At 37.1% G+C, this 16,961-nt stretch overlaps 2 protein-coding genes and 1 pseudogene across 2 annotated transcripts; 2 read left to right on the forward strand and 1 right to left on the reverse strand.

Annotated features, from left to right (window-relative positions):
• The first annotated feature begins 1,688 nt into the window (after nucleotides 1-1,688).
• LOC113296729 lies at nucleotides 1,689-6,631 on the forward strand. Its single transcript, XM_026545056.1, has 2 exons — nucleotides 1,689-2,158; nucleotides 5,050-6,631. The coding sequence occupies exons 1-2, from the start codon at nucleotides 1,923-1,925 to the stop codon at nucleotides 6,458-6,460; spliced, it is 1,647 nt and encodes a 548-aa protein (XP_026400841.1). The 5' UTR covers nucleotides 1,689-1,922; the 3' UTR covers nucleotides 6,461-6,631.
• A 1,803-nt stretch (nucleotides 6,632-8,434) lies between these two features.
• On the forward strand, nucleotides 8,435-12,326 carry LOC113300605 (PLASMODESMATA CALLOSE-BINDING PROTEIN 2-like). Its single transcript, XM_026549808.1, has 3 exons — nucleotides 8,435-8,890; nucleotides 8,973-9,006; nucleotides 11,715-12,326. Exons 1-3 carry the CDS (start codon nucleotides 8,563-8,565, stop codon nucleotides 12,121-12,123), a joined length of 771 nt encoding a protein of 256 aa, XP_026405593.1. The 5' UTR covers nucleotides 8,435-8,562; the 3' UTR covers nucleotides 12,124-12,326.
• Nucleotides 12,327-12,647: 321 nt separating this feature from the next.
• LOC113296730 lies at nucleotides 12,648-15,436 on the reverse strand (annotated as a pseudogene).
• Nucleotides 15,437-16,961: the final 1,525 nt, after the last annotated feature.

A 16,961-nucleotide genomic window follows, 5' to 3' on the forward strand; every position in this document is an offset into this window, starting at 1 on the left:
TCAAAGGGACTAGACGAAGTTACAAATAATATGATAGAGTCATGCATTCCCATAGCATGATATCCTGAAGTGGGAAACAGGTTGAGTGTTTAAACTCTTAATGATGTCTATAGCTCTTAAGTTAAGAGTGGGATATACAGGAGTATCCTTGATAGACTCACCTATACGAATGTGAAGGTGTGGCCGCCTTCTATGAGAACTTGGGCATTTCTCTAGATCGTTCGTTAAGAAAGGGATAAGCACATGGCCCTAATGTGCAAAATTAAGAACTTTACTCTAAGATATAGTTGTGTGTGTTGTATAATCTATTATTAGTTAGAGTTCAAGACAAGAGTCACTCTAGTTACCTGATACTTAGAAAGTTCAACACTATGTAGAGGTTCAAGTCGAAAGGCACCTTTGCTTATGCACAACTGTATAACACTTGCTCAATGTTTTAAAATATAAGTGGGGGATTGTTGGGGTATATATTTAAAAACATAGTTTTGTAATAATATGCCAAAGTTAGAGAGATAGTATGGTGGCATTGTTTTGAGCTCCCACACTATAGGCATGGGTTCAATTACCACCCCACACAATTTCACTAGGGTATATACTATTTATACTATATATTATATTACATTAGTCCGGGAGCGGGACCTTGGGGGTCTTGGGAGGTCTGCTGATCCAGAAACAATTTTTTTTGCTGTTTTTAACTTAAATTTTCAAAACGTATTAAGATAATTATATCATGATTAATTACAGTTAATGTTGAAATTTTAATACGGCCGTTTTTTTGCTGTTACAAAGAAATTTAATTGGCATTTAATCGAAAATTAATTTTCCATTAATTCCATTGATTCTTTTTGATTATATAAAAAAAAAAAACTGGTTTCTGAAGAAAAAAAAAGATATAGAACGTTATTTTTATTTCGTCAAGTTTTTCTGAGCAAGTGTTGTTGAAAGAGTTATTATTGATTCGATTTCTCAGTGCAGAGAAATCGAAAGAGATAAGCTGTTTTATCCCATAGGGTTTCGACAAAAAACTGACTGCTAGCACAATCAAGAGGCAGAGTCGCGAAACACCTTAAAGATAGCGACCTAGTACGCGACTCAGCGGTTTCTTTGTGTAATTTGATTATAGTGCTTTGTTCCCAACAGTCACTAAAATCAATTTACGCACCTTCTCATATCACACAAATCTTCCAAAATCCTTCTTATTTTTCATCTAATCAAAATATATTATTTGAAGCATCCCCGAACACACAGTTGAATAAGGAGTACTTATGAGTATCCCCCAATTTATGGAGGTATCCCCAATTATGACTTCTTAAGAAACGGCTTTGCAAATTAATGTTGATTGAAATCAAATCCGTCAAGGTTACATACTTGATTTTTTTTTGTTTGAAGCATGGTTACATACTTGATGTACAGTGTCCAAAAGAACAATAAAAATCATTTTTTTCACCTTTTTTGATTCAATAATTCATTGCAAAAAAAAAAGACATATCTTGAACACTTTGAACATATCTTCCTTCAAAAACCAAAAAGTCGAAACGTCCCCTCAAAACATAAAACAGACGGTGAATAGCACAACCCCCATCCTCTCTCTCACTTCACAGTTCACACTGTCGGCGTTATTTCTCTCCAAATAAATGCTTTTTAAAACTTTAAAAATTTCATATTTTTTTCTCTTTACAGTCTACACCTTCATCTCATTAGTCATTACTCATGACTCATTACTACATTTCTTCTTCTCTCTAGAAAAATTCTCAAAACGTTACACACCCCATTGACATTTTCTTCTTCTTCCCACACTTAATTTTTCCTAAAACCGTTTCTGTTTTGAATGTGTAATGTTAGGGTTTCTTAAATAAAGGGACAATATTATTTTTTTTTGAGTTGAAAACACACACAAACCCAGAAATTGAAAAGGGGGGAAAATGGGGGTAGAATCATGGTGTTTTTGTAATGGAGGTGGAAAATCTGAGAGAATGAAAGGTAGTATTTTTACTAGTAAAGGTCCAGCTATGGCTAAAGTATGTGGTGGTACTGGATTTTTAATCCATAGAAATCTACTGCTAACTACTCATATTAATCTTCCTTCTGTAACTGCTGCTGAAGAAGCTGAAGAGATTCGATTACAGCATAATGTTGCTGCTAGACTTGTTCCTCACAGGTTAGTAGTGCACTCCGTTCCCTTTTTTTCAAAAATATATATTAGATCTAACTGGAATGGTGTTGTTGTGTGTCATTACTGGTTGTTTTTAGGGATCTTGTTTTTGTGCAATGTGGTATAGAATTTTGATCTGATTGAAGTTACTGATGGTTTAGGTCTATTTTTCCATTTTTAATGTTGTTTTTTGAAATGAAAATTTGCTTTTTTTATGGAAATTTCAGCTTTGGTGTGTGGATGTATTGTAATTGCATTGCTTGTTAAGGGTTTGCTTTTTATCTGTCTAAATGCATATCAAAATGGGGTATTTTATGAGCGTAGGCAAAACAACTTAAAGTTGGGGCATTTGATATTTGTGAATTGTATGTGGGAAAACCAATATGCACACAATTAAGTTGATTTCGATTTGAGTATTTGTAGATTTGGGTTTGGGCTAAATATGACAGGATTACATAATGTAATTCAACAGCTATTTTGGTTTTGAAGCTGTTTGTGATGTAAGGATATGAATTGGTATAAGTTTTATCTGTTATTCAAATGAGTTAGTCGAAGGATTATAGTTTCGAACTGTATGTTACTGAGAAACTTCATAGTGACGGAGTTAGCGGTTAAAGCAGTTTTACTAGTTATCCCAAGTCACTCGAAGAATTGAAGTTGCAAAAACTTAAGGGAGTTGGAAGCTACATAGGGGTAAAAAAAAAGAACAGGTTTCATTGTTATTTAGGTAAGCTCCTTATCAGAATGCGGATGTTGCATAAAGTAAGACTTCCACAAAATATGGTTACTACTTGTTGTCGAATTTTAAACGCTGCCCGAAATTTAAGTTAGAATCTAAGATAATTAGTCACATGTAACTATCAGTGACTTAATAACTGCCTAAATTTATATGTGGAGGGTTCCGTTGACATCTTTAAATTGGTATTGTGATTACAAACACAATCTATCGTGGAGCTCACTTGGTAATGAACTAAAGTGTGACTTTTGGGGTAGATGCTTTTCTCATCCGAGTCCAATGGTAAAATGAACAACTCATCTACAGTTGAATTTCAAACTGTTAGATGTTTCCGAAGGCACTACACTTTTGTCAGCATGTTTTACACAATGTAAGATCAGTTTCTGCAGCAGAAAAAAAAAAAAGACAGCTTCTAGTTAATTGCCATGTGGGGCCCACTAGACTAAATCAAATTTGTCAATACAGTATCATTTTAAGCATGGCAGTGGAACCTCCACATCTATGTTTGGTCAGTGCTATCTCGTGCGGCAGCGCAGGGAAGCTTTATAAGCTAGCCAGTTTCTAGCTAACTTATACCGTGCAGGACAGCACAGCCTTTATGTTTAGGAAAAGTTTATTAAGTCCCTAGTTTGGTTCACTCATCTTAATGAAGAGAAATAAAGTAGTTGGCTCAACCCAGGCTTCATTTCTTAATAGGCAGAGAATCAGGAACCTGTGCAAGCAAGAGTCTAGGATCTGTAGCTTGGATCAGCATTGAATAAGAGAAGCAGTCCTTAAGAAATGGCTTAGCTAGAAATACTTATTGGCTTAAGCTGACAATTTGTGAGCAGATGTGATCTGCCCTACATCAAACATTTTTAAAAGAGATCTACTACAATTATTTGCAGTGCGTAGGATTAAGTGAGTTAAAGAAGAGTCAGTGTGTATGATAGCTGATATGCATGATAGCTGCTCCATTGTTAGTGACTTAATAACTGCCTAAATTTATATGGGGAGGGTTCCGTTGACATGCTTAAATTATATTGTGATTACAATCTATTGTGGAGCTCACATGGTCATGAACTAACGTGTGCCTTTTGGTTTTGGTGTAGATGCTATTCTCATCTTAGATTACCTACAGAGTAGAAATTTGAATTATATGATCCGAGTCGAGCAGTAAAATGAACAACTCATCTACCGTTGAATTTCAAACCATTAGTCATTAGATGGTATGTCACATGTTTCTGAAAAAACAGCTCCAGTTAATCGTCATCTGGGACCCAGTAGCCTGACAAGGTCAAATTTGTCAACACTCAACATGATATCATTTTAAGCATGTCAATGGAACCTCCGTCAGTTATATTTAGGAAACTTATTAAGAATCCCTAGTTTGGTTCACTCATCTTACTGAAGAGAAATAAAGTAATTGGGGTCAACTTATGCTTCTTTTCTTAATAGATAGATGATCAGGAACCGGTACAAGCAAGAGTCTGCGTTCTGTAGCTTGCAGTAACATAGAACAAGAGAAGCAGTCAGTTTAAGAAATGGCTTAACTAGAAAGACTTATTGGCTTAGGCTAACAATTCATGAGCAGATGTGATATTCCGGACATCGAACTTCTCTAAAATAGATCTACTAAAATAATTTGCAATATGTAGGACTAAGTAAAAGAACAGTCAGCGTGTATAACAGCTGATATGCATGATAACCTGTTAATGTTTATTCACTTTCTTGAGAGTAAGTAGTTGAGCGACTATATGGTTTTGGTTGTATATATATACATTCACTTCTTACAAGTTAATGAATGGGAGAAACTTGCATACAAGTGTTAAATGCTACTGCCAATAAAAAATATTATTGTTTTTAGAAAAGTTACCACTTCCAATTAGAGCTTCTCCATTATAGACATGTTTCTGACTTGAAAGCTAAAACCACTTGTCATAGAAAGATCTTAGTTAGAAGAAAAAAGAAAGCAAAGAAAAGTGAAAGCACGGCTGAGGATTAGAAGTAGAATTGAAAATATATCTAACATCAAATCCAAGGGTAACCGAAAATTACATTTTATTATGTCATATAATGAAGAAGTCTTTCCTTTGGAAGGTAGTTATTAGTTGTTTAGTTCATAGTCTGTGGAACTGGGAAATTTGATATTGGTTTCCTGCACATTTTTGTCTGGTCACAGGTTTTTCATCACCAGCTCGGTTCTTGATCTTACAATAGTGGGATTGGATGCCATTGATGGGGATTCAGTATCACAAAACCAGCAGCCTCATTACATAAAGACCTGCTCAAATCCATCTCTGGATCTGGGATGTGTAGTTTACCTTTTGGGTCACACAGAAAAGAAAGAATTGACAATCGGTGAAGGAAAAGTGGTAATTGCCACTGATAACCTTATAAAACTATCAACAGATGGAATAACATGGAGCCCAGGATCTGCAGGTTTTGATGTTCAAGGTAACCTAGCTTTCATGGTCTGTGATCCCATGAAGCTAGCTTCTTCTCCAACTGCCAAATCTTCATCCACTTCAACATCATCGTCGCCATCCTCGTGGAAAAAAGACCATCCAATGCAATTCGGAATCCCAATTCCCATCATCTGTGATTGGTTAAACCAGCACTGGGAAGGAAGCTTAGACGATCTTAACAAACCCAAACTTCCACTCATTCGACTAATGTCCTCGGGACAAAAGAGTGACCATTCTTGTGCTTCTTTCACTCTTCGTCAGGTTTTCAAACCAACTGAGGGTGAAAATGATGAAACACCATCATCATCAAATATCGTTTCAAAACCCAGAAATCAACCTGGACCTAGCTGTGCTGCCTCCGGAAATATATGCCAAGAGGAAATCTTTGTTTCTCATGAACAAGGAATTCCAACTCCAGAGATCTATGAATCACCAAGATTGACTTCAGTTCCATTTCATAGGAAAGAAAATAGCAACACACACATCCAACTTTTGGATATAAATTTCCCCCCCAGAAGTGTTCCAAAGTCTATAGTTCTTCCTGTTCCGGTTAAACGCCTGCCTCCTAGTTCAGATGAGAAGCTGCTAGCCCCATTGAACAACATTCTCTCAAGACAAGAACAAGATGCTCTAGGGCAACCATGTCCTGCCACAGATGCTGATATTATCTCTACTGGTTCAGTCAATGAAGATCGAAGTGAAGTCCAGTCTAGTTCATCTCCTGTACATGCTTCACATTTCCCGTATGAGATGGAAGCTTTCCAGGGCGATTACAGTAGTGATGGGGAAACAACAATGTACTCAGCCGAAACTATGGAGAGCAGAAATTACACTAGTCCTAGAGAGGGAAAGTTCCAGCAAGTGGGTAGAAGCCAAAGTTGTGTGAGCTACAACAGAAGAAGTTCCTCTGCTGAAAGAAATCCAATAACACGAAATTCAGCCACGGAAAAGCAGCAGAGTTTCATCCCAGGAAGAAAAACTTATTCACATGGGGCATCATCTCAGAGAAGCCATGATTTCCACAGTCCTACTGTTTCCTCGATCATAAAAAGAAGGAATAATAAGGAACCTATAATTAGACCCCGACAAAACACGGTTCAAACCTCTCCAAGATGGAACTTTTAATTGATTCTTGGGGAGTAGAATTCATCGAAATCTGTTTGAAGGCCTGCTAATTTATGGCGACCTGTTGTAATGATCGTCTTTTGTGTAACCATTTTTTGTTTCCTTATTGTGATTTGTATGTGCAGAATGATCTGAAGTTGAATAAAGAAAATTCAGACAGATTGTGTAATACAACTGCTCAGGGGAAAAAAGGTATTTATCTCAATGCCCTGCTTCCAGCAACTGGTTTCCTTGTTGGAAATAGTTTGCTCTTTTGAAATTATATTGGAAAGATTAGTGACGCTTTTGTTACAATCAGTTCATATCTTTAATGGCAATAGAAATTTAGAAAGTGTCTAAACTCTAAACCCTTGTAGATATTTTTAATTTTATCAATATCTTGTGGATATCTTTGCTTGTCATAAATTTACATGCCCGCAGGTTAAAAAAAATGTTTCTTTTTGTGTTGCTGGTGTTTGAGAAGCATGTCTAGGTTCTTGGTCGCTAATCCATCACCCCTTATCCTTATCTTGTAGAACAAGACTCGTCATTGCTTTATGGTGAGAAATCTTATAACTAATAATCGATACTTTTGCTTTAGAAATCTTACCTTCAGCTCGATAGATCCATGATGTACTGCTGTTCCTTGTCTCTGGACTCGACCTTATTTTTGTCTTCTAGCAACACTGCAACTAAAGAACTGGATATCGTTAATTAGCACATGTGTATGACTAGATGAGCATAGTATGAACCATAAATTCATAGCAAGACAGTGAAATAAATGGAGCATGTTGTTGTTTTGTTGTAGGAGATCATTCTGTTTGATGAACTCATAGGTGTCGGTCATGTGTATGTAGATGGAGTTTATTTTGTAGCGGAAACAAATGCATCAATTTCCTAGTCGCTCAAATTTGTGTTCCAGTATGTTGAACTAATGATACTTTGTATTCATTCAAGTAAGTAGGGCACATAGGTCCTACAATGCAAAGGTCAGGACTTGGGATCTTTTGTGTTAGTTTGGCTAGGTCCTCCATTACAAAGTAGAATGAAACTATCTGTGCTATGTTGTGCAGTACAGTACGAAACAGTATTGAACAAGAGCGCATATAGTAGAAAACTACAAGCCTCCGGATTCCGGCAAGTTGACGTCCGATCCGAGCAATCCTTAGATATCCAACTCGATAGATATATTTTGGGTACTTCCTCCAGTTGAATTTTCTTTGTCATGCCAGCCAGACTACAGGATACCAGAGCCTAAAAACACTTATACCCAGGCCGTATATTTTGGCATCTGTGTTGATCTCGATATCTGCCACTACAGCCAATATTGCTTGTACTCTACAGTGGTCAACAGTCGGTCAAGATTCAATTTTCAAAGGACAGCATGCATGGAGGAAAAAAATCATTTGTTTTTGTCTTCCAAAAAATGTTGGTACAACTGCAAGTCCATGGCTCTACGCTGTCCAAAGGGAAGTTTTATGGTGCTGTAACCATTCTCCTTCAATGATCTCGAAACACATGCGATGCTGCTAGGGTTGAGTGTGATCATCATGAACCATGAAAAGCTTGTACTACAAATCAAAATCCAATCCACCGTTAAATAACTTTGACAATTCAAAGCTTTCAACCCGTGTGCAAACAATTTTCATCCCTGGTACACTGGCTTATTAAAATATGTTATTTTGGTCCTCAAAAGTAATTAAGATAACTATGAGCTTGTACCATGCACTCCCATCGCGGCTCCCAGTCCTGATGGGATGGAGTGTGGAACAAAGTGTGGGGCTTGAGCCTGACATGTGTTGTCCTACCATTATGTTGACGAATGCATAGTGATACATCAGTCATCACTTCCTAAAGACATATAGGCAGACACTAGTTTCACCACCATGAGATCCAATTTGATCCTAGAGAGGATAAATATAAAACTTCAAAGACAAAAGAAAGAATATATATATAAAAGGGACCAAACCAAAGCAGGAAAAAGAGCAAAAGAGATAAAAAAACACTCTTGCTTCTCTTTATTCTCTTCTCACTCTTTCTTCCTTCTTCTTCTACTACTAGCTAGCTTTATCAACTTCATCATACTTAGAAACAACACTCACTAGTGTTCTTTCATACAAACCATGGCAAGAAAAGTGAGATGGAGACAAGTGGTGGAGGTGATGGTAATGATAATAGCAATGGTTTTGATCATGGTTGAAGGAGCTGGTACTCCAACTTGGTGTGTTGCAAGAAGTAATGCAAGTGAACAACAATTACAAGCAGCTTTAGATTATGCATGTTGGGCTGGTGCAGATTGTACACCAATTCAACCAAATGGTCTTTGTTATTTACCTAATAATCTACTTGCTCATGCTTCTTATGCTTTCAATAGCTTCTTTCAAAAAAGATCTTCTGCTCCTGGTGCTTGTGAATTTGCTGGTTCTGCTACCATTTCCATGACCGATCCAAGTAATCTTTTTCACTTCTCTCCTGTGGGTTTTTATTTTACTTCATCTGATCAATGTTTGATCTTAGTTTTCTTATTGTTTAGGTTATGGATCTTGTGTGTACCCATCATCTTCAAGGTATGCATGCCTTTACTTCCATCATTTTACTATTTTGAGGCATTATTTACATTTATTTATGCAACCCCTTCATTAAATTTTGCTTGAATTCTTTCTTGGTGTCATTGAGTTTGAGAGTCTAGACCACTTTCTTTACTCCCACTAAATCCTAGTTCAACTTGAAAATCATGCATCTAAATTAGCCCCAAAAAAGAAAAGGAGTTTATTCTTCATTCTCATGCATCTCTATCAGTCTATCACACTATGCACTTTTGACCTGGAAAACAAAATCAAAGTATTATTCTATTGAAAAAAGTTCTTTTTGACACTTGCATATTATTCTCTTTGAGCAATTGCTATTCCATTATTTTTTTCCATCAGATAAACAAAAATAAAAATTAGTTTCTTAATGGTTTTTTTCTTCTAATATGAACAGAAAATGAATCTCTTTGACCATAAATAAAAGGTTATTTGGGGTGTGTGTGTTTGTTTTCATCTGCAGTTTGTGTCCAAATGTCTATTTGCATGCAAAAAGTTGCTTGATCTTTTCTTCTTAGTATTAGTACCATAATCCCTAGATGCCACACTAATCTCCATGGCTTGAGATTTGTGCTGTCTGTAGTGTATACTTGAGATTACAATATTGATTCATGATCTCCATACTACTGTGTCACTAGATACTGATGACACAAATCTAGGGAGAAGTAGTAGTCTTGTTATCCTCCCGAGGGAGGAGACAAGAGAGAGGATAGTTTATAAGCAAAGTATTGTGGAATTTATATGTGTAATAAGAACGTGCTTACCATTCTGGATTAATCCAGCTTTGCGGACTCGTGGCTCGTATCAACCTTGCGGTTTGTTGCATGAGTTCTAGATTCTGTTTGCTGCCTGAGCTTTAGTTTCATTCATATCAACTTTGCAGTTTGTTGCATGAGTTCTAGTTTCTGTTTGCTGCCTGAGCTTTAGTTTCATTATGTTAAGTCTATCGGGAGATAGAGAGGGTGGTATATCCCAATGATAGAAAGGCTCCGCAAATCATCATTGGATTTCCTCTCGGGATTTTTTTCCGGGAGAAACCTTATCAATGGAGAATTATTCTTTTCATTTTGAATTATTCCGGACTGATCATGGGTTATCCCATGGAAAATTCCGTGAGAAAATCTAATGGTGGTTTAGGAAGCAATTCTATCATTAGGATTGCTAATAATCCTCGAGAGAAATTCATGTTTAATTTAGCATTTAGTTAAGATAAAGTGTGCACCCACTTGTATAAATTTTCTTGATTTTTTATATATGGATTTTCTAGGAAAACTCTTAAATTTAGGTTGTGAATATCATTGTCTGATGAGTGCCATATAATTAAATTCAGGCTCTAAAATAGCCTGGTATTATATGGGATTATACATGGAATAGATCTTATGTGGTTTAGACTTTAAAACAAATTTTGTATGAAGAATATAATGTATCGTTTATATAAAATTTATATCGGTCAATATTGGTCAATGCCATTCACAGTCTAGATTCAAGATTGTTCTAAAAAAAACTTGCATAAAAATTTCGTTAAAATCACATAAAAATTCCAATTTCTATGTGATAACATAATTTGTTTTATCCATTTAATAAAATATACGATTTTTGTGAAAGATCTCTCAAAATTTTCTGCTTCTGTTTGAGGGTCTTTCTTTTGTGGTGTCTAGCTAAAATATACTATAATGGAAATTGGTCAGAGAAAGAAATTCTTTGAGAACTGTTTATGGTGATTTCCTCCGTTGATAACTCTTTGACACAATATAGTAACTTACAATATAGTAACTTGTTTTGGTCAGACCTTTCGAGAAAGTAACCGGTCTTTCTATCTTTTTCTTTGTCTAAAAGATATTTAGCATTCATCAATATTTCTCTCCATCTTTCTTCAAAATTATAGTGATAATATTGTGTCGTTTGCCTGGGTGGTCTAGACTTATATCTTAGTTCGTAGATAGCTGAGAGCATCTGAGGGCTTATACATGATATTTGAGAGCATCTAAAGGCTAAGATTCTATATACGTAAATGTGTAAATAAAACCTCTTGGTTCTACGTGTTAGGGGCGAAGTTAGGGGCAAAGTTAACATCAAAAATAAGAGGGGGCAGCAAAAGGAAATGAATAAAATGTCTAATTTAGGAGTGTTATGTAAAGCATATATAAATAATCCTCAACATCTAATTGACAAGTTCGCGCACTTGTTTTTAGCTGTTTTTGCCCTTGGGATCACGTTCTATTTTACGTATTTAGGATCTCAGTCCTTAGATGATCATCAGATCCTTTGTTAAGCGACACTCACTATCACTTCATACATGTATAAGTTTTGTTACATGTAATCGTGTTAGATGGTTCTCAAATTAGTACAAGCGGCTTAATCTGCAGAATATTTGATATTTGATAAGTTTTAGTGCTTGCACTGGGCCGCCAAGTTTAAGATGTTCTCTCTGGGTGTATATTCCAGATAGCTTGACAGAGGATCTCATAGTTTACATTTTATAGGTTTTCTTGGTCCTGTATTCCTTGGAGCAAAAGAAATGGAAAATTAGTAACCTTTTTGTATAATTGTTTTTAGTCTTCTTTTCCTTGGTACGAATTTTTTGAACATAATCATCGTTTGGAATTTTGCTTGTCAAAAACCTCTGTGTAGTTGTTGCTAGTTTTAGTTTCATCTGTAATGACTTCTTATTTTACCGTGATCATTAACAGTACCGCAGGAGGTGGTGTTGGAGGCATTGGAGGTGGTGTTGGAGGCATCGGAGGTGGTATTGGTGGTGGTGTTGGAGGCACTGGCGGAGGTGTTGGTGGTGGTGGCGGTGGTGGTGTTGGAGGCACTGGTGGAGGTGTTGGGGATACAGGTGGAGGTTTTGGGGGTGGTGGTGGAACAGTTACACCAGGAACAGGAACACCAATAATAAATCCCAATACGCCACCAATGACTCCGTCAACACCAATTTATGGAGGTGGAATTGGAGGGTTCACACCAGGGCTGGGTCCTACAACGGCAGGGACGACATATGGATCTGATTCAAAGATGCTTAGGCCTTCAGTTTCTACACTAATCATGGTTTCTTTAATTGTGGTACTAGTGTATTCAGTCCTGCTTAAACCATATTAACTTTTTCAAGGTAGAAAGCACTTCATTTTTAACTTTTTCAATTGGGGTTGTAGAGGGTAGAATTTTAGTCTACAAATTTTGAGTTTTTCTTGGGCTTCAGATCTGGAGTAGTTTGTAAGTTAGTTACTAGGAACTTCGATCTCCTACACGGCTACATCTACAACTTACATATATGAATATAGTACTATCACTATTTTTGGTCTCGGGGCTCACAATTTTGTCTTGAATCTTGAGTACATCTTATTGCGTTCATTTTTGGTTTTGGTAAAGATGATATTCTTGCAAGTTGCAACGAACCAATCTGATTAAACTTGGCATAATGAAAGCACTAGGAAATTTTGTAAGACTTTTACTCTCTGCATGCTATGGGTTGAACAGCAGCTGCCAAAGCTATTCAATGGTTTTTAAGCGTATGAGCTGATTCACCAGCTTATAGACGGAAAGAAGAACAGGCTATGCTACTCTTGCAACCTTTATCAAAGCTTTATACTTGGAACCTGTCACACCAAGTAGACATCTCAAAAACTCAACAGCAAAGCCTTATAAGCTTCTGCTATGTGAATCATACAGAAACAGAAATCCTTGTTACTTCTCAAAACTAAACATGGGTTTTTTTCAGAATGGTTTGCCAAGTGTAACTAACTGATTCTCAACCACAAGAAAATTTTACAGTAACAACTAACAATTCTGGAACAAGAATAAGCAAAGTAACAAAAGGCCTAGAAGTGTTAACTCGCTATAACAAATTACGGAACAAAACCTGGTCCCTGCAAATCAAAAATACTCTTTAAAATGTCTTCCGCCCCTTGCACCACTGATTCTAATCCCTTACCCTCCCGCAACTTGATGAGTCAGGATTTTAGACGGAAAGGTGATACGTTTTTTCTAACCTCTCCTTCTTCTCTTGCGTCGTCTTCTCTTCTCCCTTTCACTCTCTGAACTTGACGACTCAGATTCTGATTCTGATTCAGAACTCGAACTATCTCCACTGGAACTTGAGCTCCCAGATTCTCCTTCCGATTCAGAAACTTGTTTCTGTTGCTGCATAATGAGCCTAGGCATGTTCTTCAGATATTCACGCAAGTTCTCTGTGATTCCACCAAGCCCTATTGACGTAAAGAAGTTGATGGAAAATCTAGTGTTTTTAGGACTATCCCTAGGGAAGATAGATTCAAATGAGTCCTGCATATTGGGTTCAGTAAGCCGCTCATTCAGCAACCCGATACCAAGGTGTTCAGAGAGTTCCTGGAACAGAATTTTTATGAAAATACGTGAAGATGACGTAGTATCCTCCTCTGTCAAGCGTATATAAGCCAAAACATGCCAAGGTAGAGCATCTGTGCCAAGTAAGTGGGCAAAGAATTTGGCGACGTTACGAAGCTTATTGGTTTCCAGCCTGTGAATCATAGAATACTGCTGGACAAAACACTTCTCAAAATTCTCCTGATGGATTCTGTTGATCATGCAGAAGCGCTGCCCTAAGAGACCATAATACTGAAGATAGGTTCTCTCCTGACTACAACACTCCAACAGCATTATGCACAGTTCCATCTCTTGCCCTGGCTCAAGCTTAATTTGTAGCAGTTTGTGACCAGCTTCCTCAAAGTCCACACTAGACATGATAGTGAGGTATATGGTCCTTCTTAAGTTCACAAGATTTGTCTCCGATTCATCCTGTATCTTCATTTGCTCCTCGTCCTCATCCTCCTCGTCAGAGTCATCATCATCCTGACCACACGAGGTGGCATCAGAGCCTTCTTTTTCATCAGATGACTCATCATCACCAAGTATGTTGCGTTTCAGATCTTCATAACGCTTCTCATTCTCCAGAAAGTGTGGATCCACCTTGAAAATATCTAAAGAAGTCTCTGGATCTATCACATCATCATCAAGGGATAATTCATGAGTAAGCTGGTCTTCTTGTTCCACAAGATCTAACTCAGGCCTGACAGCGGGGTGTCCCTGAAATTTTGCTTTTCTGATGGCAAAGAGGCCTTCAATTAAAAACTGCACCCTTCTGTCTATCTCCCCTTCATGAAGTATTCCACGAAACCGCTCAAAGATACCATGGAGACCCTTGGGCGTAAGATCCTGAAGAAGTGAACCACACTCTTTAACGAAAGCGACCGCAACCTCTATACTGTCATCTGTGGGTTTCTCTAGTAATCCCGTCAGAAGCTCCAAAGCAATAATCTCATGAGCAACTTGCTGGTTAACAAGATGAGCTATAAACTTGGTGGCAGCAAGTAACTTTGGCTTATCATTCCTTACATAAGCTCTTGAAAACTGTAACACAATCCTCCTCAAAAGCAACTCACCCACTTCTGGAAACTTGGTATTAACCACAGCAGACAATGCTGCGAAAACATCAGTAAAACCGGGAGAAGCCATCTGAGACTTGATACATGATCTACAAAACAAACCTCTTCCTCTTATAAGATTCTCAGCAAACAATTCAGGTATTAAGTTTTTAATATTCATGGCATTCACTTTATTCACAAGTCCATTAATAGATTTACGCAATGCGTCCCATGTTAACCTCTGGTATTCAGGACTACTCTTATCTTCCACATCTCTCATCATTCTATCTAACTTAAACGGCGGAATGTATACTCCTCCACTCCTCCCCATATCCTTCCCTGCATCAGCAGCAGGTTTCTTCGTTTTTCTAATTGCTTCCAATGCTTTTTCGTATTTCCTAATTCCTTCCTCATCATAATTAGATTTTCGATCCTTGTCTCTTCTCCTGCTACTTCTATCCCGTTTCCTGCTACCTCTATCATCATCATCCTCATCCCTTCGCCGACTACTTCGATGTCTATCGCCATATTCATCATCGTCACTGCCATGTTTTCTGTGAGATCTCCTCCTATCATCATAATCATCCCTACTCCTCTTCTTACCATGTCTCAATTTAGAAACCCTAACTTCACCTTCCTCGTCATCACCACTATCATGTTTTCTGTGAGATCTCCTCCTATGATCATCATATTCATCCCTACTCCTCTTCTTATCATGTCTCACTTTAGAAACCCTAAATTCACCTTCTTCTTCTCTAGCATACTTAGAACTCCCCATACCAGCTCCTAATTTATTATTATCTAGCTTGAGATTTTTTTTTCAGATTATATGTTATTAGACCTAATTTTGTTAATCAGATTTAAAGAAGATGATAGAGAATCAGATTACTGTACTAACTGACCTGGTGAATCAATGGATTGGATTTGCGTTCAGAATCGGAGTTCTCATGCAATCGGGGTTCGATCGCCACTCTCAGGCAGCGCTGGAAAAAGAAAGAGAAAATCTGGAGGAGACGTAGGGAAATAAAGCGTTGTTTAAGTGGGGGCTGTCTGTGGGTTTTAAAGGGAGCTCTGCTGAACGAGGGGGTTTATTTTTAGAAATAACCGTGTCCCTTCTTAATTAGAGTTAACTTCTTTTTTTTTTTTTTTTTTTTTTTTTTTGTTGAATATTTTTCTAAAACTTTTAATTTTCTTTGTTATAATTTTAATTTTCTTTGTTATAGAAAACCAAAATTTATTTGAATAGAAAAGAAAATTTTTAAACTAGATGGGGGAGCCTAGCAACAAGTTGGGCTCCAAGACATTTTTGAATAGCTAAACTTATTATGATGAAAAGAAAAGAGAGTACGAAAAAAGAGTAACAATCCACGATAAAGCTAGATACAACTCGGTGTTAAAATTCTGGAAAATAATTACACCTAATTTATACAGATGACTGAAACCTACCTCTAACATCATCTTCATCTCACTCTTCTATGTTTTTAGAAGTCAGGGTTTCGTTTTCATCGATCCAGTGATTTCACATACATGATAGATATATAATAAAACAGGGAATCAATTGATCAATCACGTAATTAGTCACCTAATGATTGATCAATCACGTAGCATCAAATTTCCTATATCCATTGTAAAGGAAAACAAACCTCGGGGTAATGAACCATTGTTGTTGTGACTGATCTGATAATTAACTATTGGAAATTCGAATGTTTCTACTTTTCGGAAGACTATTGCATATTCAACCTACGGCGTGTTTGGCTATCGTTCTTCGTAGGAAACTACCGATTGATGCTCTGTTTTTTTAAGAGAAAGTACACAGTGAAGGAGGGTTTCGGTTACCCAGATAAACTAAGTTAAAAAAATATTTAGAATCTTAATGTTGGGTTGCATTTAACTATATTTTGGATTGTATTTAGTCATTGCCACCAACATTAATATTTGCATCATGCCTAGCTATGTAGTTCTTCAATTTTTTGAAAAACTCAATAGTTTCACTATCAAGTTCACCCAAGGTAGTAAAGGCTGAGGTACAAAAGCTATATCCATTGATTCTACATACATCAAGATACTTAACCCTCTTGCGCTCAACGACTTTAGCGAAGGCGAGACCTGGTGTAAATGCTTGCATACCACCCCCAGCAAAAGGGAAAATCCCAGTCACATCAAAACAAGTATCGCGACCCTCTTCCCAATTGTAAACCAAGATATCAGTTGGCCAAGCATCACCACCATCATGAGATAGAAATCCCAAAGCTGCCTCAACTCTAGAAGGTACACTTGCATGGTAACAAATATCCGCAAAAGTATCTCTAACAAGATCATGTCGAAACTTAAAGACCAACTTCACTAGCACAATGAAGTGCATGATCACCATACACATCCATATCCTTGTTGCAGCATAGACAAGAATTATTTTCAGCAAACAAATGAATACCAAGTTTATATCCAAGCACAGCAGAAAATTGTCGTGGCCCAATTTTCTGTCCAAGCCCATCGGGTGGAAAGCAAGAAGGTAATCATGTGCATATGGAGTTGTATTCA

Source organism: Papaver somniferum, chromosome 7 (assembly GCF_003573695.1).
Source record: "Papaver somniferum cultivar HN1 chromosome 7, ASM357369v1, whole genome shotgun sequence".
In the NCBI taxonomy this organism is placed as follows: domain Eukaryota; kingdom Viridiplantae; phylum Streptophyta; class Magnoliopsida; order Ranunculales; family Papaveraceae; genus Papaver; species Papaver somniferum.